The 21,992-nt window shown below is 45.2% G+C and overlaps 1 protein-coding gene across 3 annotated transcripts in view; it reads right to left on the bottom strand.

The window, feature by feature from the left end:
• Positions 1-233: 233 nt before the first annotated feature.
• Positions 234-21,992, bottom strand: part of Adamts9 (ADAM metallopeptidase with thrombospondin type 1 motif 9) — a 167,950-nt gene continuing 146,191 nt past the window's right edge. For all 3 annotated transcript variants that reach the window (XM_042273682.2, XM_042273685.2, XM_006972558.4), the window contains 4 exons: positions 20,745-20,836; positions 14,683-14,787; positions 4,767-4,861; positions 234-2,150 (listed from right to left, as the gene is read on the bottom strand). In XM_042273682.2, the coding sequence (XP_042129616.1) occupies positions 4,772-4,861; positions 14,683-14,787; positions 20,745-20,836 (287 nt within the window). In that variant the 3' untranslated portion in view covers positions 234-2,150; positions 4,767-4,771. The remainder of the gene's footprint in view (positions 2,151-4,766; positions 4,862-14,682; positions 14,788-20,744; positions 20,837-21,992) is intronic.

Here is a 21,992-nt window from a genome sequence, read left to right on the forward strand (position 1 = left end):
AACCTCTGAAAATGTAAGTCACCCCAGTTAAATGTTTTTCCCTTCTAAGAATTGCCTTGGTCATGGTGTCTCTTCACAGCAATAGAAACCCTAAGACAGGAAGTTTTGGAGAGAGGAAAAGGATGGGGGAAATGATATAATACATTATAATCTCAAACATACAGAGAAAAAAACCCTAGAGACATTTGTATTTGAATGTTAATCAAGAGTCCAGAAGTCAAGAGAACCATACATGGTTTGGATGTGGTCACGATATTTATTTATAATATGTTTCACATATATTAACAATAGAAGATGACACTTGTTCATACACCGAGTATACTGTGCTCTGGTATTTCTGTGGAGTTGGAGAATACTGTCAGGGTTTTCCTAATCTCGGTGGTCTTGGAAAGCTTGGGCAGGCTTTCTCAAGCAAAATGTCTTGTGACCACAGCTTCAGCACTTCCATTTCAGAAAGAAGTAACAAAAGGTGGACTCGTGGAAGATCAGTTTATTTTTCACACAAATGCTGAAGACCACAGGAAACCCGGCAGGGTATTAGGCTCACAGCCTGAAGGGAAGTCATATCATTGGCCAAAGTTTTCATGTAAAAGGTGGTTGATCTCCATGGCTCAGAATCTGCTTCTGTAGTTCTCCCGAGTCTGCTTAGGGGTGCTGAAGGCCATGAGTATTGCGAGGGGTGTTAAGGCTGTGATCTTGCTGTATATCCTTTGTCTTGATGCTGGTAAACTGGGGTGTCTTTGAGGAGATCTTGACAAAACAGCAGGAGACCCTCCCTTTCCCAGTGTCTCTCTCTGTAAGGAAGCTATTGGTGGACCCTCCCAATGACTGAAAGGAGTCCAAGGCACCATGGACCAGAGTAAAGCATATTACCAACAACAGCAGGAAGAAATAAGTCCAGCTACTATCCAAAAAAGGCATGTCTACAAACAAGTGTTAATAGTGGGTCTCACTCTAGCCAAGTGATATTACCCATTATGAATTATCTATCTGATACTCCCTTTTATTGTGTTTATATTTTTTACTCTGAAGATTACTTTAAAAACATATAATATTAGCACCAAGGCAGCATATTTCTTCCCAGAGATCACATGAAACGGAATAGATATGATAATTAGCAGTTGGTACAATCTGTGATGTTGCTAACTCACTTCTTGGCTAATGAAACATTCCCACAATTGCCAAAAATACCCTTATTCAACTCACGTAGCACCTTGATGACAGCTAGATTGTTAAAAAAAAAATAATTACAAATCTCAAAATGTAACAGTAAAACACATTTTCAGGTAAAAAGTAAACAACAGTGTACCGTGATAATGAAGGGTCACTTTGTCATATACTACATATAATGTAGAGTACGTAAAATGCAGTGGTCTGACTGCAAGGGAGGACGTCATGCACAGGCAGTCACAATAAAATCATTTTACGTACAAAAATATTACATCACAATAAATAATTTCAAACATAAATATTAAACTTTACATCATTAGGGTATTCCACAGGTTGAGTATCCCTTACTGAAATGCTTGAGACCATCAGTGCGCATGTCGGACATTTCAAAGACTTGGTGATATTCTCATATACAAAATGAGATACCTTGGGGATGGGACTCAATCTGAGCATGGTATTCCTTTATGCTTCTTTCTTTTCAGTGGCGTTGGGCTTACGAGGAAGTTTTAGTATAGCTTTTAAGCAGTAGGGTGCTCAGGTAGAGAGCAATACTTGCCCAAGAACATGGGATATGGACTCCATTGGTGTTTCCCATGCACCTTTACATACATGACAGAAATGTAACTTTGTATGGTACGTCAACAAATTTTGTGTATAAAACAAAGTTTCATGGCATGAAAATTTCCATTTGAGATCTCATGTTGGCACTCAAAAGGTTTCAGAACTTGGAGCATTTCAGACTTTAAATTTTGGGATAAGGGATGCTCAACCTGTATATATATATTTATATATATTTATATATATGCATATGTACACTCATATACACACATGTTCACACACGCAAGCAGACAGGTACACACACACACACACACACACACACACACACACACACACACACACACAAATGCACCCAAAGTTAAGGTGGAGGTATTGAATTACTATCCTTCATCCATTCCATAATGGCTTCCTCTTCAGAGCCCCTGAAAGAAAAAACAACTAGGAGTTAACACACCATCTCTGCCAAAGGCAGAAAACGGAGAGCAGGCGACTAGGCCCTTTCACATGCAGAGTTACAAAGTGTCACTTAGGATCTTCTCCGGGTTACAAGGTGAACTCTTACTTATTTGGTTATCTCTTATTTCTTTGCTCTGAGCAACACAGAAGTGGCCTGGGGGTGCAGCTCAGGGGTGGGGTGTCTGTCTAGCAGCGTGAGGTCCCGGGTTTGACCTCCAGCACCACAGAAGGAGGAGAGCAGCAAGCGGCCGAGTGAGGAGGGGCACTTGCTGGAAGGTGAGAACTGACTCCTGTGGGTCGTCCGCAGATCCACAGGCATGCGGAGGCATGTGCACACACCAACACATACACACATAAATAAATGAACGCAACTTCAAAAGAAAGGCAAAAAAAGAACGATTACAAAAGAATAAAAGAGAAAAGAGCTCAGTGCCTGGAAAGCTCATCTGAGAGAGCATTCAAATGTTAGGACATTTCTTTTTAGTCTTCTTACATACATGTGAATCTATACAGGTAAGTGTTGTACATATGTACCCATATTTTATGACAGATAACATATGTAAGAAAAGCAGATATAAAGCACATATGCAAATGGGGTCTCTAGTGTATATCTGCTGAGTTTTGCCTACTTCCACCCCATCTCCCCCTTTGAGATCCTAAGCACTCCCCGCCCCGTGTGTGTGCTCATGTGCGTGCGTGCGTGCGTGCGTGTGTGTGTGTGTGTGTGTGTGTGTGTGTGTGTGTGTGTTATTCTCTAGCCCAGGCTACCCTGGAACTCACACACTATTGTTTTGTTCACTGTGCCTGTTCTAAGGGTCAAACCCCATGCCTTGTTCATGTTGGGAAAGTGTTTTACTACTGAGCTACAGTCCCAGGCCAAATCTCTTCCTGCTCTTAGAAGTGATCCTCTTCCAAAAGAAGTTGTCAGTCAACTGTCTCATGGTAGGCACAAGATCTCAGGCCACCAGACACTCTACTTCGGAACTGACCATGTGACCCCACCAGAGGTAAGGAGAGGTGTTGTTTATTTATTATTTTTGTGTGTGGGGGTGGGTGGTGGGGGGTGCTTTGCCTGCCTGTATGTCTGGGTGTCATATGTGTGCCTGGTGCCCTAGGTGGCCAGAAGGGAGTATCAGATTTCTGAACTGGAGTTACAGATGGAGCTGCCATGTGGGTGCTGGGAATGGAACCCAGGTCCTCTGGAAGAGCAGCCAGTGCTCTTAACTACTGAGCCATCTCTCCAGCCCAAGGGGAGTTATTTTGCAGACTGATTGTGGACAGCATTTAGTTTAATCAGGAGCTATAATGATGTAATCTCAGCAAGGCCTGGGTGTGGGAAAGATGGCATGCTGAGAAGCACCATGAGGGGTCCCTGCTGATTGATGGAGAAGGACAATACTGGGGAACCTTACGCAGCTATGAAGAGGGCACAGCAGACGAGCATCTCAGTTAGTTAACTTAGTTTCTTTCTCCTTTGTAACACAAACAGTACTAATTTAAGATTGCAATTCTGCCCAGATGTGGTGGTGTGCAACTGCAATCCCAGCACTTGGGAGACAGAGGCACAAAGACCCCAAGTTTGAGGCTAGCTTGGGCTAATAAGCAAGAGCCTGTTCTAAAAATTACATAAAAAGAATACTTTCAATCCTGATGTTTACTTACATATTTGTCAAATAGTAGCTCGTGTGTTGGAACAGGGACAAGATATGGAGGGAACTGAATAGGCTACTGGAAGTCACAGGGAAGGTGTTAGTCAGTCACAAAGGTTGGTTAAACTGCACCATACAGCTGAAGGTACCAGGATAATGAAAAGTGAGCAGTTTAGTCTTTTGTCCAGCAGAGGGAGCACTTGTTGGCATAAGTCTTCTGTGGAGTATGATAGAATAGAGATTCTGATTTCTTGTATACATGGGACGGGGGTCTAAGATCCGCATTTATAACAAGACCTCAGATGACACTGAGCTGTTGGCCCCACTATGAGTGGCAAATCTGTGACACTGTAGTCATTGAGAGCAATGCTGTTGTCTTAAGCTGTCACCGTGGCCTGCAAGGGAAGGTCACTGTGACCTCAAGGAAACTAATGGTTGTGAGCCTCAACTTCCTCTGCTGCAAAATAAGACAAGAGCTCTACCTCACGATTTCCTTGGGAGGACTCGATGAACCCATGCCTGTAAGGTGCTCAGCACAGTGGGAGCTTGACAAATACCAGCACTACTGTGATTATTATATTCTCGAAGGGTTTATCTCAGCCCCCTACATCACAATTCCCAATACTCAAAACATAGATCCCTGGATATACCAGAGACCTTAGGAAGTAAGACTTCTGGAGGTGAGGCCCAGCACGCGGTGTTTTCAGCTAGCAATACAGAGGAACCGAATGTATGAGGCCTGAGGACTTGGGTTCAAGGGTGAGGGACGGGTGGCCTCAGGCACAGAAAGACAGATAAACAAGAATGTTATTATTGGGCCAGCTTCATGATACTTGACAGTTACTCTGTCTGGAGGAAAGGACACTCACTCATATTTGTTCATCATTAGGCTACAGAAAATGAAAGGGGAGGTGGGGAGGGGAAAGGACTTACCTTAGTTATGAAACTCGCACCTCCAGACCCGTGCCTGAGGATGGAGTGCACTTCCCACAGTAACCGCCACATTTCCCAACAACCCGGGTACCATCCTGCAAAAACAGGTATCCTCTTAGATGACTTGTGAGGTTAGTGATTTCGGGGGCTTGCCACAGTTTCGGGGGAAATGAATATTTGCACCCATAATAAGTGTTGAAATAAAACTCAGCACAGCCATTCTGGTCTAAAGGCATAGGCCAGCAGACTAGGCTCACAGGGTCAAGTCCAGACACCTACTACCTGCTTCTGGAGTGGTTTTTACCTTTTTGTTGGTTTGTCTGAGAGAAAGCAAGGGTTTTGCTATGTATCCTGGGCTAGCCTCAATCTCCCAGGTTTGGGATTGTAGGTATACATCTCCACGCCTTGTTAGTTTTGACTTCTATACAGTTGAGAAAAATCAAACTAAGACTAGTGTGTCTCGACACCTGAAAGTTGCATAAAATTCAAATTTTTGCACGGCCAGCATGCACCATTTATGTGCCTACAGCCTGTAGCTGCTTTCACACTGTAATAAGAGGGATGAGTAGTTTCCGGCTTCATGCTGCTGCCCAGCACACCATGAATCCCAGCAGCACAACCCAGCTCTTGAGAGTGAGGTGGACTGCAAGATTATAACATTTCATACTATAGTTATGATGGTGAATCTCCGTTGTCGATGTGTCCGGATTTTAGAATCGCCTAGACATACAATTCTGGATGTGTTTCAGAGGAGGGAACACCCACTCTACATACAGGCTCAGAGCTCAGACTGAATCACAGCCCAGAAGAGTCAGAAAACATGATGGCATTTTTCCCATCCATCTTTGTACTTTCTGACCGTAGATGCAATGTGATCGCCATCTCACCACTGTGGCCATGCCTTCCTCCCCGTGATGGACTGTATGTACCCTCAGACTGAGCCACAACAATCCCTTCCTCCTCTCGTTTGCTTTGGCTGGATACTTTGTCCCAGCCATGGGACAAGTAACTAATCCACCAGGCTGTTGCCCTTGATACATCAAGAAAAAGATGAGGACAGTGGGTTTTAAATGTCCTGCTTCTAATCGACAGGGGCATGTGGCCTGTTCTGTCGTCAATTTCAGGCAACACATCACTGTGTTTGTTACACAATGGCAGTACAGATGTGCTTAAGGAATAAAACATGGGCTGGCATCACCACACTAAGCTCTTACCACAATATTTCCAACTTACGAGAAAGAGGCAGTCAAAATGTGGAAAATTTAAGATAGAATGTCAACACAGCATGCTTCTCTCTCTTTCTCTCTCTCTCTCTCTCTCTCTCTCTCCTCTCTCTCTCTCTCTCTCACACACACACACACACACACACACACACACACACACACAGCAAGAATAGGTACATTCCATGTGGCTCAATTGTTAGTGAAATAAGAAAAATAGTTTTCCGACTGAGTTAAATATGTTTTGTTTAACAGCAAGAACTGAGGAAGCAGCTACAGAGGGAAAAACCTGGCCTAAAAAAAAAAAAAAATCACCCCTCTGGAAAGAAGAAGGGGTTCTTGCAAGGCCTGAGAATGGGAGTCCGGTCATCAGTCAGTTAAGAGCAAGGCAGATAGATCATGTTGTGTAGTTTTTCTCTGGCTCACGGTGAGCCGACAGATCTTGCTGTTATCTGAGGAGGCAGTCCTCATTCTGCAGTCTCTTAGAATGGATGTCTGTGCCCCGTCTCTGTGGAACAGACTTAGATGCAAAGGTGTCCAAGATGCTGAGGGAGAGCCAGAGCAGAGGGACTGAGCTGTCAGTCACTCTTCTCATCGGCACGACAAAACACCCAAGGGAAGCAGCTGCGTGGAGGCGAATGGGTTGTTTGGGGGCCGCAGTTTGAGAGTGCAGTCCCACGTGTTGTTCGGACAGGCACGGCAGCAGGGGAGTGAGGCAGTGGGTCCCCCGCATCCACCACCGTCAGGAAGCTGAGAGACAAATGCTGAATGCTGGTGCTCAGCTCACAATCTCCTTTTTCTCCGTCTGGGAGCCCAGGCCACGTGATGTCACCACCCAGTTTTGAGATGAGTTTTGTTGAGACCTTGAGCCCGAACACTTGATTTATCCCATTGTACAGGAATGTAAGAACTTAGCATCGGCCAATTTTTTGAGTAAGTTTTTTGAGGTGAGAGATGAGAATTAAAACTGTTCCCTGTCACTACAAGTGAACCCTTAGTGGCTTTGAACATTATCTTTGTGACCAAGTTTGTAGTAGTCCTTAAGAAACTTACCCTATAATTGAGGAAATGACCCTTATAGGTAAAACTTATGCTGTGATGTAGCATGAATCTTAAAAGTTCTTATTAATAAAAACAAACCTAGAGTCAGGTACTGGGGTGAATGCTGGAAGATCAGAGAAGCAGAACAAGCCATAGCCACCTCACTTCGCCAGTTCTTCAGCTGACCCTGTTTCCTCAGACTGGAAGCCTCTGAGTCCTCATCCAGAATGGATCTCAGCTGAACTGTTGCTCAAAAGCCTAAAAGCTTAACCAGCTCTAGTTCCTGGTCCTCACGCCTTATATACCTTTCTATTTTCTGTCATCACTTCCTGGGATTTAAAGGCTCTTGTTACCATGCCTGGCTGTTTCCAGTGTGGCTTTGAACTCACAGAGATCCAGATGGATCTCTGCCTCTGGAATGCTAGGATTAAAGGCGTGTGCTACTACTGCCTAACCTCTATGTCTAAGTTAAGTTTATTGGGGTGCACAAGATATCAACCACACTATGTTAAGGTAATACTGCTTAAACAGCAAGTGATGTTAAGCATTTGAAGCACTCTTCCTGGGCCATCACAAGTTAGGATAAGGAGCAGTGTGCGTCTCTATTCCGCACACACTCACAGTGATTCTGTTTCCTGAGCACAAACTGCACATCCAATAGTGTGAGCTGGACTCTAATGTGAGGAGAAAAGAATTTCATATTTCAAAATCCATTTAACTAGGTTATTTAACAAGAAGCTTTCATATAATTTTCAGTTGCAAATGATTAATTGAAAAGCAGCTATCACGGTGCTGGACAGATGGCTCAGCAGTTAAGAATGCTTACTGCTCTGTAAGAGAACCCAGATTTGGCTTTCTAGCACCCACATCAGGCAGCTCACACCGCCTCTAACTTTAGTTCCAGGGAACCTGACACTTTTGAGCCTCCATGGGTACCTGCACACATCTAGTGAGTAATGCTCATGCAGGCAGGTACACACACATAAACAAATCAACACACTTTTTAAACAAGCAAACATCAAGAGAAAACTCTAGTAAAATTGCATAAATGTCTGCAAAACAAGAGCAAGCTCAATTAAAATTGTATAGTTGTGAACAGATAACAGTGTTTGGCAATATCTGTTTATGTAAAAAGGCATTTAGCAACATGAATCAAAACCTCATTCCCATCAGTATCAACAATCAAATATTTACCATAACTTTGAAAATAGAAAACACTTGTGAGACCAAATATTTTTCTTCTCCAATATTCTATTCTCCCCTCAGTAGATTTGTGTTTAAAATGCTACTCAGTTATTAGTATATTTAGAATTCAACCAGTAACATTTGAAAAAAGGATTTGTGTGTGTGTGTGTGTGTGTCTGTACACCCTGTGTGTATGTGTGTGTCTCTGTGTGTCTGTGTACACATGAGTGTGTGTGCATGCATCTAAGGAGGCCACAAGAGGGCAGAAGAACCCCCTGGGACTGGAGTCAGAGATGGTGAGAAGACCCCATGTGGGTTCTAGGGATGAATCCTGAATACTCTTGAAGAGCAATAGTGCTTTTAACCATGGAGCTGCCTCTCCAGCCCCACTAATAGCATTTTGGTGAATGTTTTTACTCTTTTGATATACATATATCTTAATATGTTCATATAATAATAAACATACATTATATACATATGATATAACTAACCCTGTCATTTGGCTGAAAACCCTAAATCTTTTCTGCCTGGCCCTTCACTGAAAAGGGTTGCTGATGATCTCTGCTCTAAGGCCCACATAGTCAGCGTTGGGCCACCTAGGCACATTTGTCTTATGCCATTCTGTTCCACACTGCCATTTCTGACATTCCATGACCTGGCTCCACAGGACCTTTGCACAGGTCATTCTCTGTTGGCTGAGATGCTCTTTTGTTCTTTTCTATCTGTCCCACGCATCCTGGTAAACTCATCATAACTCCGTTTGAAGGCAGCTTCCTCTGGGACCCGTCCTTGGCTCAGCTGTCTCCTGCAAGTCCTCTGCAACTAGATAATTTTCTTTGATATTTTTTTTTCATGCTAGAATGTAAGCCCCATGATGTGAAGATGACATCTCACTAAAACTGGAAGCATCTAGGACCAAGGGCTGTGTAAGCCTAATAGTGAGGCTAATCACACATTTATTAAATGGATGAGATGGATGATTGAAAAACAAAGCTGGATTTTCTTTTGAGCTGTAAATGTCTTGCTAATTACTTTCACTAATGCTTTACCACACTTTGGAAACATCCCCTGCTTCAATGCAGTACCACACTCCTCTCTCTGTATTGACCGTGCCAGTAAGGAAGCCCTGTCTTGCAGCCTCCTTGAACATGACTGGGGATAATGATCCGAACACACTTTTACCTCATATCTGTGGGCTCCATCTCCAGAGCCGGCACAGGGTCATGAAGACCTGCTTCCTACAGCCCAGTTGTGACATTTCTTGCAAAGAATGGGTCATCTCAGCTGGGCGGTCCTGGCACACACCTTTAGTCCCAGCACCGGGAGGCAGAGGCAGGCAGATAGCTGTGAGTTTGAAACAGGATGCTCTTACTGGCCTGGCACTCAACAAACAGGCTAGACTGGCCGGCCAGTGAGGCCCATCTCTGTGCTGGGATTGTATGTGTGCTGCCACGCCCAGCCAGCTACTTTTATGTGGATTCTGGGAACTGAACTCAGAGCTTTGCTGACTCTCCCTGTCCTTACAAAGTAATCTTGTGAGGCCCTCCATTCTAGCTTGTCTTCATTGAATAGAAAAGGCCTGGGCAGTCATAAATTGAAAAAAGAAAAAATCAAGTTAATATTGGCTTCACAGTAGGCACACCATCTCCTCCACGGAGACTCTGCTAATTTAGGCAAACCAGACAGAAGTTGAGCTAAGTTAAATTATCTAGGATGATACTAACCTCTGATGATGCTGGAGATGGTCCTAGCATGTCAGCATCCCAGCAGCTGCCAGGTTGAAAACAAAATAAAACTCCAAACCACACAGTAAGAAAAATATGGTTGCCATGGAGACAGCTTCATTCAGAAAAAAAAAAAAAAAAGGAACTAGAAGCCCTCACTGACATGCAATGAAACTCTGGTTTTTATTTCTTTATTACAGTCTAATTCTCTTTTAAATAAATATTTTGTTAATAACAGCTCCAACTGTTGCATATAAATTAAGTGAATGACTCACAGCCTCATTAGGCATAGTTTGTATTCTCAGCTTTCACTAAGCCTTTAATTTTTCTCAGTGGATAGGATTTGGGGAAGATGATGCCTGGGATTTAGGGGGGGTGGCTATCTTTGATGGAAGTATGTTCATTTGCCTGTCTTTAGTGGAAGGGGAAGGAGGCAATATTAACAATTAAAGACATAGTTTTAGGACCTAAAATGAAATATTAGGGTTAAGATGACATGCCGAATTAACTTTTTCTGAAACTTCCTACGAAACACAGCACATATATTTCCCCCAAACAGAGTCCTCCGACAGCTATGTACATATAGATAGACGCACAAGCACTGTATGGTTTCCATGTGTAGGAACACGCAGACTGAAATGTGTATGTATAGAAAAGGTGAATCTACAGAACTCCACTTTGCCGGTCTGTGGAGTGCCTTGAGTACCTGGTGAGTAGTGGATTTTCACAAGTTGGAGGGCAGTCCATGCACATACATGAAGTTCTACTACACCATGTACACACGTGTGCAAACATGTATGTCCATTTCTTAACTCAGTTGTTATAAAGGAATTCAGAGGTAGGAAAAGCCTGTTTGTGCCACACAATATAACTTTCATTACTTTATAAAGCAACTATTTTATTTTATTATTTATTATAACAACCCTTTCTATAGCACAAGGAATCCCTGGTAGATGGCAGGCCCATAGAACAGGCTCCCTGCGCCTTAAAGTGCCCCGGGCACGTAAGGAAGGGGGAAAAACTCCGAGCACCAACCCCAACCAGCCAGAAGTGGGCTCCCTTCCAGCTGCCTGGCCCTAGGTAGTCCTGAACATTGTGAACGGGGCAACAGCAGACCTCCGAACAAGCCTGAAGAGCCCTTTTATGCCCTGAGCACATTTGGAGTTAGGGGGCCAAAATGTTCCTGGCACCCAAGCTCGGAACTTGGACATTTTCTCTCATTCCTCACCTCTGAGTCATGGTCTTGCTTCTGTCCATTTAGTCTTTATGCAGGGCTCTATGCTGAGACAGTGAGAATTCATCAGACCCTCCAAACAAGCATTGGCCTGGAAGTGTGATGTGGGATGTGGACAGCTCCCCCAGGTTCAACCTGCAGCCTGCAGTGTCTTTACCTCCAGCAGGCAGCCTCAGCTAGCTTCTGCAAATGAGCAGTAAGCCGAAAGTCTGCGAAGATGCCACAGCATCAGTTGCGTTCTATCTGTCTGCCCTGATTTCACAAGAACCCAAGGTGAAAATGTGGATGAGCACCCACACTCTATGTACGGGGCCCTCCAGTATGGATGGAGGCCGCCTCTTCTCTCAGCAGCCATGGAGGGCCTTCACCACACAGCCAATGGCTGTGCTGTTGCAAGTTAGAGCCCACCACGGAGGACTATCAGGCATGTACCTCTTTGCCCACATTCTCAATCTGACACCTGGAAAATGTGACCCTCCTTCTCACTTGCTGTCCCACTTAAGCTGGGAGGGTCCAGAGTCAATGTGGAAGTTTCCAAACAAAGAGCAGCTCTGGAAGCCCTGTACCTATCAGGGTTTTTCTCTTTGCAGTTTCTTTTATCTGGCCTGAACAGTATGGCTTGGACATATTACATAGAAATTAAAAAAAAAAATTCCTAAAAAATACATGCCTCTCTGAATATGATGAAACTTCTCACTATCATGCTCTACCCCACTTGGTACAAGACTCATTCATTTCTCCAATGTACCCAGGGCATACATACACCTGCTCCTTAGTAACTCAGAGCATCCCGCTATCACGTCAATTGCTCTGCTATCACTGTTTGCACTCAAGGAGCTCTGACACAGCCCAACACTCCATCACAGATCTTGCTCATTCACTTCATCCCGTAGGCATCCCATGCGACATCATCCCATGATGAGGCAAGCACAGGGTGTTCTTACAGCACATATTCACACATCTTTGTTTATAATATGTTGTTCTAATTGCTTCTATTTTATTAGAAGTTGTTGTTCGTCTCTTACTGTGCCCTGTTTATAAATTAAGCCTTTAGAGGAATGAACATTCAGAGGAAAGCTAGTATACTTAGAGTTTGGCATTTCCTGAAATTTCAGGCATCTACTGAGGGCCAGCAAAGCACCGCATTTGAATGACAAGCGTGATTTGTCTCAGGTAAAGACAGGTGTCAGGGTTCTTTCCACTTTGTACAAGGAAGTGCACAGAAACTTTGTCCTCAGGGGTGAGGTGGCGTCTCCGGCTTCAAGTGGCACCAGAGATCCAGATTTAGCCCGCACCGCTGGTGCGTGTAGCCGCAGCCATTGTGAGTTCATGGAGAGCAACTCAAACACATTTGCTACAGATGTCCACACCTTGTGGCTCTTACAATGTTTCCACTTCCTGCTCCGTGATGATCCCCGAGTCTTGGAGGTAGGAGGTGTTCTTCAGGAAGAGAACACCAGCTGTACTTTTCCCAACCACAACAGTTCTCGGAGTCCATTTTCACAGATCACCCCTAGGGGGCGCTGCTCTGAAGCTAAAACAGCAGCGCTGCTCTAGACTGCCAGGAGGCAGGAAACCAGCTTGTATATGTGAGAGGGGAGAGAGGGGGAGGGGGAGGGGGAGGAGGAGAGAGGGGGGGGGAGTGGAAGGGGGAGGGAAGGAGCTGGAAGCTCAAGCAAAATTCTCAGAGGGTGGAAAACATCCCTGCAGTACTCAACATGTCCATAAGATGGCACCAAAGCCTTTAGTTATTTCTAGTTTCTGGCTGAAATTTCAGTGTTGAAATAGTCTAGCAGAATTGTAATTATATATATATTTCAAAGATGATTTCATTCAACCATATCTAAAACAGTTAAAATTTTTAATTTTGGTCATTGAGACATATTACATATGTCAAAAAGTGAACACAATAAAACATACTAATTTTATTTCTTGTAAAAAAAAAACCCTATAGATCTGGGGTCGGGGGAGTGGTAGGGAAGAATATTGTAATATCAGGGTGCAGTCAAAGGTCACTGTGCCATTTCAAATGTCTCTGTTCCTCTCGGTGGGAGGGCAATACTTATGATTAAATCACGAGCAATCCATGTGGCCATTGACTCAGATTTGTGATCCCTGACTAGCTTGGTGGCGCAATGAGGACTTGCAATGAGATGCAGATAGGATTCCAGAAGTTTAAAAGGAGGTCAGGAAACACATTTTCCTGAGAAAGTCAGAATGGGACCTCCCCCATCCTGGGGATTTGCTCCCATCTTCTGGTCCTATCCCAAGGCAGCATGCTTGAAAAGACTGGCAAATTTAGCAAGGGAACACACAGACACCAGTCAAGTATGAATTTCAGATAAGCACCACATCACCTTTACTTATCAGTAGTTGTGGAACTGGGGGTGAGGAGACAGGGTCCAGCTAGATAGCTCAAGCTGGCCTCAAACTGAAGCTTCCTCATTGCTGAAGTTACAGGTGTGTTCCCCCGTAGTTGGGGACAGATGTTTTAAAGTATATAAACATCCTATACGATCTTAATGAAAGAGTAAAAAGTCCATTTCCCCATGGCTTGCGGTCCTAACTTGCAGTCCTAACCAGGTAGCTGCGCCCCATCTGGCCACATTCTTCTGGACTCGGGGCTGTTTTCTTCACCCCCTTCCTTTTCATGACTCACATGTGCAGGGACAACTGAACAGGACCCGGGAAACTTCCTATGTCTCCAGGGGACCCTTGCACTGGAACTCAACGGAAGGGCTGTAAGGGATGGGGGAGTTTCTGCCTCACTGCCCATCAGAATCACCATGGAGACACAGCCCCGGAGGTTTGGATCCCTTAGCCTGGTCACAGGGACCAGACAGTACATTTAAACGTCCCAGGTGGCTCCACTGTACACAGGATCCTGATTCTCTGGCTGTGCCACGCTTTTCAATCACCTGGGGCTTGTTCAGCTCCAGAACTGGACTCAGCAGACCAGGACCCTCACGCCTGCATTCCAATACGCTCCAGTGCTGCTGGCGTGCCGTGTGCGCTAGGGGCAGGGTGGCCCCAAAGTGGATTATTGTAGAAGCCGTGTGGGTATCCCTAACTTCCCAGAAAATATCACCCCATAACCTCTTCCTATCGGAACTGCAATTGTTTTTGAGCAGAACAAAGCAGGAGCAAACCAAAACATCGTTTTCCTAGGTTCATATAGGTGAGTTACATTGACTAGTAAAGACGTTTGAGCTGTGTGCATTCTAGACACCCCCCCGGCCCCCCAACCCCCGGTCCCCTTTTGATTAGATAGTCCTCCCAGGTGCCTGGACAGCTTAGCATTTACCAGGTGGGAAAAAGCTCCAACCAGGTGAGATGAGACCCCCCTGCTCACTCCTTCCTGTATTTACGTTCTACATTTTCTCTCTGGCACTTTGGGGGAATAAAAGGTTTGAAGATTGGAAAAGCACACTGGCTCCTGCAGTCCACAGGCACCATACTCACAAAATGAACGCAAGGGCCATCCCCCATCCCCAAGCAATACGCAATCTTACCGGAGACTTCTTGATGTCCGAAACGGCATAATTCCCTTGTGATGTCCATCTGGCAGACTCGGTTAAAGACAGGCCGGTCCCATAAAGGTTGATACTAAAACGCCCCTGGAACACAAGGCCAGTGCAAAAAGACTTTCAGCCCACGTGACACACCACCCAAAGCAAAGCTGACACTTTTAAAGGCACTTTGGGAAGGAGAAGGGTGTTAATTAATTTTGATGGCCACGCATCGTTGAAGGTATTTTGCTATTCCATTGCCAGAGCCACACACTTTACATTCATGATTTCTAGGTGGGGATTTTGTTTACAGATGGTGAAACCCAGGATCGCAGGCGATTAACTCCCTCTAGAACACAGTGAGCGCCCAGGTCATCTCTTACTGACTTCTAAATCCTCTCTCACAGCTTCCTCCAGTCGGCCTCCGTAGCACAGCAACTCTGATGTTGTTCACAATTATCAGATTCCTTCACGACCAAAATGCCACAGTGTAATTTTTCTAACAAGGTCTAGCTGCCAAAGTTCCCTGGGCTTCCAGTTCCCCTGGGGTGAAGAGCAAGCACACTGTGTACCAAGCTCCGCTGGGTGTGAGTTCAAAGCAGAGGCGCGTTTCCCAGAGCGTCCACGAGAGGGCGCGTTTGGCCTGCCGAAGAAGCTCCCACCCCCAACCTCTCTACCCGCTTCCCCCAGCCTTGCTCCAGGGACAGATTTCCCAAAGGCCCCCAGGGTGTGTGGTCTGGGCGCTTTGATATTTATCTCTTAGAAGCCAGTGCAGTGTATCGGCCTCTCCTCTCTTTCAAAACCATCTCCACCACTGGCGGTTTCCCAGCTGAGAATGTTCTACGTGAACATGCTCTCAGGGTTCCTCTTTCTCCCCAAACTGAGACCCACAGCTTTGTCAAAAGTTAAAGCACAGAGGTGCCACTCACAACCAAACCCTGGTACGAACGAGTTAACTCCTTCAGCACTGATTAGATCCCAGAGAGAGAGAGAGAGAGAGATCCCAGCCTCTCAAGATCTCCGTTAGTCTGTGGATAAAATGGAAGGTAATGCACATACCTCCCTCATTTACTGTGGCGAGGAATAAATGAAATTAACCACATATAAATTGGGTGTGGTGGTCCCTGCTTGTGATCCCAATGCTCAGGAGACTGAGATGGGAGGATGGCAGTCAGATCCAGGCCATCTGCATTACCTGGGGAACCCCGCCTTAAAACAAAAACAAAACTCTAGGAGAAATAAGTAAATTAAAAAAATACATAAAATAAAATCTCATGTGGTTGATAGTATAAATACCAGTATCTACAATCGAAATGCAAGTCACCGGGCGGTGGTGGCCCACGCCTTTAATCCCAGCATTTGGGAGGCGGAGCCAGGAGGATCTCCGTGAGTTCGAGCCCAGCCTGGTCTACAAAGTGAGTTCCAGGAAAGGCTCAAAGCTACACAGAGAAACCCTGTCTCAAAAAACAAAACAAAACAAACAACAACAACAACAAGCATCATTTCTGTATTTTCTAATTTGCCTAGTCTAATCATAGTTATTTAGGGGAGGGGCTCAGTATCACTTTGTCTGTTTATACTAGTTATCAGCAATAAGGAGACTGACACTTGATAGATTTTCCAGTAAGAAGCACATCCGAGATCTTTTGCTGAAAATCCAGGACAAGGTGTGGCGCTGGGATTGTCTTCCTACCAGTTTCTTAAATAGAAGCCAATGAAAACTGCAAACCCTTCTGGAGCTGGGGCACCATGCACGTGAGACAGGAAAGAGGGTGTCTGTGTGGTGAGCAGCCAGTGGTCACGGTGGGGGGGATGTGTCTTCAGAAGAGATGTGGCAATGTCTACAGACAGTTAGAGCCATCCCAGATGGTGGCAGGAGAGGGGTCTATTCAACAAGGGGACACCAGAGACTCCGTGGGACTGCCTGTAAGTAACAGGACAGCCCCCTGTCAATGACAGTGAATTATCCAGCCCTGATCCTCAAGGTCCCAAGTGCCCAGGGTGAGAAATCTCAGGAGGAAACAATGGATTCATTCCACAACACCCCCTCCTGCGTCTGCTTCCGTGGGTTATAAACAAGTGGCTTACTTCCCCAGCCTGTCAATAAAATGGGTTAGTAAGACCAAACTTTTGAAAAGAAGGTTATGGGATGGAAGCCCCCCTCCCCTCCCCCATATTTCACTTAGCTCCTGGCCTGGCAGACAGTAGGAGATATTATTAGATATTTGTAATGACTATACTGTGTTGATGTTAGCAGTCCTTATACTGAGTCGCCTCAATCCAGGTGTTGGTGAATACGACCAGACCCAGACTTCCATGCCAATCTCCTCACACAATTTTCTGTTACTGGCCTTTTGTTTTCCTTCCCAAGTTTTAAAAATTAAAAAAGCAAGACAGTTTGGAGAGAAAGTCTCATTATGTGGCCCAGGCTGCCTGGAACGCAGTGTCTTCCTGCTTTCGCCTCCTGAGCGCTGAGAGTGCAGGTGTGTTCACTGTCGTGCTCAGATCCCACTGGTCGTTTCCTTATCTCATGGTCACTGCTACTCAGAGGGGCAGGACCCACCATCCATAGATCCCACATCACACAGTCACCCAGGGCTGCTCGTTTCCCCCTTCCACCTGCACACACACACACACACACACACACACACACACACACACACACACACACCGTTTTTGCTGTGCTGCAGAAGCAATATCTGCTCAGAAAGTAGATGCTGGCCTAGCTCCTGTCCTTATGATGCCTCTAACATTCTGGGCCAGCTGTGACTGAGCACGCTCCTTGTAACCTTGTGGGTCCATACTCTCAGCAGGGGGACACATTTGAAGGCAACAGCAGGTCGGTCGTCTTCCTCATTCTTCCAAATTTTCTGGTTGAAGGACCTGCACTTTCCATAAACATCCTAGCTGACTGGCACTCTGAAAACTAAGAACCCTGGAGAAGAAAAGACCTCATGGTCTCTCTGTTGTGGGACTTATTTGCACCTCCTGTCTTGTGTAACGACTGACTCTTGATTTAGGAGGGAGAGAAATGGAGAGTTATACACATGCTAGATGATCTCCAGAGGTCTGCAGGAGAGGTACTCAGACCAAGAGGGGTCCTATTCTTGTCCAACGAGCGTGAATGTGGCAGGATCTTCCTGGTAACAGGGTGAGAAGGACCCATCTACCATAGTGGAGAGGGATTCAGACAGCTTGAAATCAAATCCAGCCTGTCCAGAGACATCTGTGTGCTCTGGAAAAGTTAGAATTTCATCTCAAGGGGATGGAAAGCTGAGACTCCGCACTAATGTCTTACGAATGTTAAGCACAATGCCTGAAGTACAGAAAATTCTCAATAAAGGTGAGTGACTAATATCAATGTCCGTGGAAACAATACTGAGTTTACCGTGATCAGCATAAAAAACCGTATTCTTCCCAGCACCCACGGCTGTCTCTCCAGCCACTAAAAAAAAAAAAAAAAAAAAGAAGAAGAAGATGCTCCCAGCAATTTCCTTGGACTGAAAAGTAAGTTTTTAAAGCAAAGACAAAATGAAGAACAGGAGACAGAGGCTCAAATAGAGCCTCCTTCTGCTTTGATTTCAATGCAGACACGAGGTTGCAGACTGTGCCTCGTCAGGCTGCCTATGAACCTTCCCCTGGAAAATTGAAAACAAAACAAAACAAAACAAAACAAAAAAACCTCAGGTTTTTCATAAGTATGGTCAATGCTCAATCAATTTTTAAGGAATCCTGAAGGAACCCAATAGAGTCCGAAGAACTGGCAGAGGGAAAAATAGAAATCCTCTCCCTGGCATAGCGTTTTCCTACTTAACAACCACTTCTTATTAGAGCTTAGTAAATGAGTTATTAAAATGCATAAAAACAAATTACCCTTCACTTACTGAAGAGTTAACTTCCTAAAGGATATGTGCATTGAAATGAGAAAATTCTGAGGCAGCCGAAAAGGGCAGGGTCAGCCTCTTGGCTACTGAAATGCGAGCCACACAGAGAGGATGCTTGGAGCCATCCACGCTCCGAAGAAACTGCACGGCAAACGTTTGGAATTCCTTGATGAAGCAGGAGAATCCCCTCTAACCATTATGTCCTTTGCGGCTTTTCTTCCTCCCACAGGGTGCCCCCGCCATGCCTCTAAAATGCTTACTGGTGCTCTTCTAAAGCTGGAGGCTCTGAGGACAGGTGAGTTTGGAGGAATCTGTGTTGGGGACAAAGCCACCCATCAAAGCCATCCTTCAGAGATAATGTCTGGGACTCTGACCGCATCCTCCAATCCTAATGCCAGACTCCTGAATGCTCACAAGTGGGAAATTCCCAGCACAGGCTAACGGCAGTTTTGCAAAGACCCACGGGAACCAAAGGAAACAGCGAGCTATGTTTTCCTGTCTAGAAGAGGATTCTTCAGCATGCTCCAAGTGCTGATGCTTCTTGCAAAAGCTACTGGCCATTTTGCAAAATTAGTCCAGGCTGATTAACACTTGAACACTGAGCATATCCCCAAAGGCTTGGAAGAGGCAAGAAAGCCTGTGACTGTAGCCTGGGCAGGAAGAGGGGAAGACGCTTAGCTTGCATTTCTGGTACGAACACTGCAAATTTTATACATCTGCAGGAGAGCTAACAGATGGAATCAAGACACCTCCAGAGCCCCAAGGCTCAGGCGAAGGGGACTTTTAGAATGTCATGTCACGGTTGTTGATGTTTTATTCTCCTCATGGGCGATGGGTTCCTTGGGCTTGGACATTGTGAGTTTCCAACAACAAAGATATGACCTGGCTCGGAGTAAGTGTAAAAGAAGGGGCAGCTCATTTGCTGAGATTGTTCTGGAAGCTCAACATTTACGGAGTTAGAGGAGGCCCAAGTATGCCTTGTAAATCTTGAGACCTCCGGTTCCAATATTTATTTATTTAAAACCATTAAACACCCACATATATTTAAAAAAAAAACAAAAAACCTCCTTCCAGATCTTTTCTGTACCAATACACATTTTAAAAAGTGCCGGGGAGAAGGGAGGGTTGGAATAATGTAAATTCAGTACTCATAAAATTCTCAAGAAATATTTAAGAGAAAACAGAGGCTGCTGGTGTAGCTCAGCTGTATGGCAGGTGTTTATCATGCAAGAGGCCTTGGATTCAATTCCAAGCACTACAACACAAACACAATACACACAACACACACACACACACACACACACATACACACACACACACACACACACACACACACAAAAAAAAAAAAGCTACACACACACTAAAAAGCTACCCAAAGCACACCGATAGGATCATGGTACATGCTATATTTTTGACATTGGTTTCTCTTCTATAATACCATGTGTTTTTCTATATATTGTAATATTAGAATTTATAATGACAAATTGGTATGCTGAGGCTCACATGAAATATTTTTTCTCCTCTTTTCTTTGTTTGTTTGGGTAGGTGTTAGGGATGGATCTGTGGTCTTGTATATGAATGCTAATGCTTTTTTTGAGGTAAGGTCTAACTTCCAAGGTTGACAAGTTGGTCTGTAACTCATTTTGTAGCCCAGGGAGGCTTTGAACTTCCAATCCTCCTGCCTCATCCTCCTGAAATATCTGAGATTTCAGATCTGTATCACCAGATCATTTAGTGACTGTCAATGAGAGTTTAAATCAGTCACAGGGAGACAATTTATACCACAGAAACTGGAAAATGCTCAAAGCATGCACTTTGTTGATGGAAAGTCCATCATTAAGCATTAACCAACATTCTACTGACTGCAGGATTCATTTATTGAGCCATTATTCATCGAACCGAGTCTTTGCCGTGCAACATCTGATTCATTTATAAGTCTTGGCCATGATGCCTGACGCATCTTGCTGAACGCAGAAGTTATGCCCGTGGCTGTGAGCGTTTCTTAGGAGTCACACTCCTGGGTTAGAAACCAAAAGTGTTTGCGAGGCCCTTGATGCAGTGCAGCCAAACTGCCTCATGATCAACTATGCTAACTGTGGGAACACACGGACAGAGGGGGGCCTCCGAAGCAGGGTGAGCAGAGGATTCCTGGGAGGCCGGCCGTAAGGTTTGAGGACATACCTGTGGACACTTGGCGGCGCTGTAGCAGTCCCCAGCGGTGGCGAAAGGGACGGGGTGTCCTTCACTTGTTCTTGCAAATTCTAAGTCAGTGGCTGTGGGTGGGGAAAGGGTTAAAGGGAGAGAAAGAAAGGCAGGGGGAGAGACGTGTGGAAGGGACGGGATGTTAATAAGGAGATGGGAGAAGAAGAAGAAAGAAGGGAGGGGAGGAGGAGGAGGAAGAGGAGGAGGAGGAGGAGGAGGAGGAGGAGGAGGAAGGGATGGGAGAGAAAGAAACAACTCCAATTATTAGTGAGCAAATGGATCCAGATGTGCACTGATGTTTTCCCCACCACATTTGTGGTTCTGAGAGCTTCTTTCCCTGGCCTTTATCAGCACTGACTGCCGTCTCCACAGAGCATGGGAGCCAAAAAGAGGTTTAACGTGACCTTAGAATTGATTCCTACATAAATAGGGATCACTTAAGTGCGGTAATTGAGCACCGGTGAACCTCCCGTTACCCCGCATGCCCGGCTTAAGGACAGGGCAAGAAGCCAGGGAAGTATTTCCAGCCACTTAGGGGCCATCCCCCAAGGTTCCCCTGTCCTCCTGTGGCCTAGGCCCTGTTCTTGCCAGAATGTAGAACAATTAGAACACACATCTTGAAGTTATTAATGGCAATTTCTCAAGTTCGGGGCTAGCTTACAGTTTCAAAGTGGGGAGGAAAGCCACTAAAAACAGTGTTGATCCACAGTTATTTTTTAACCCGCTATCCGCTCCTCGAAGCTCCACAATGCACAGGAGGGTAAACAGTGAACTGCAGGCGGTGGCTGGGGTGGCTGGGGTGGCTGGGGTGGCTGGGGTGGCTGGGGTGGCCCAGTGGGTTTTTTTTTTAGTCTTTCTGCCCTTCCAGGAACTGCTACCGGCCTAAGTCTTTCCATGCAAACTCTGCTTTCATTGGGAAGAAAGTTGGGACTCCCGTTTTTTAAGCAAAGACATCTTGGTCTCTGGAGTGGCTCTTCGCTGGGGTCTTTTCTTCGTAAAGTTTCCATTAGCATATATTAATTATATATAATCGTGGGTTATAGCTCCTTCACATACACACATGCACACAATTCCGTCTTTTGACCATATTTACCCCATTACCCTCTCTTGTTCCCTTCCCACGCCGACGCAACTCCTTCCTCTTCCCAGGTACTTCACCCATTTTCGTATCTCTCATGTGTGTGTGACCCAATAAGTTTCATTACAGTCACTTACAGGAATATGGGT

This window comes from Peromyscus maniculatus, chromosome 3 (assembly GCF_049852395.1).
Source record: "Peromyscus maniculatus bairdii isolate BWxNUB_F1_BW_parent chromosome 3, HU_Pman_BW_mat_3.1, whole genome shotgun sequence".
NCBI lineage: Eukaryota > Metazoa > Chordata > Mammalia > Rodentia > Cricetidae > Peromyscus > Peromyscus maniculatus.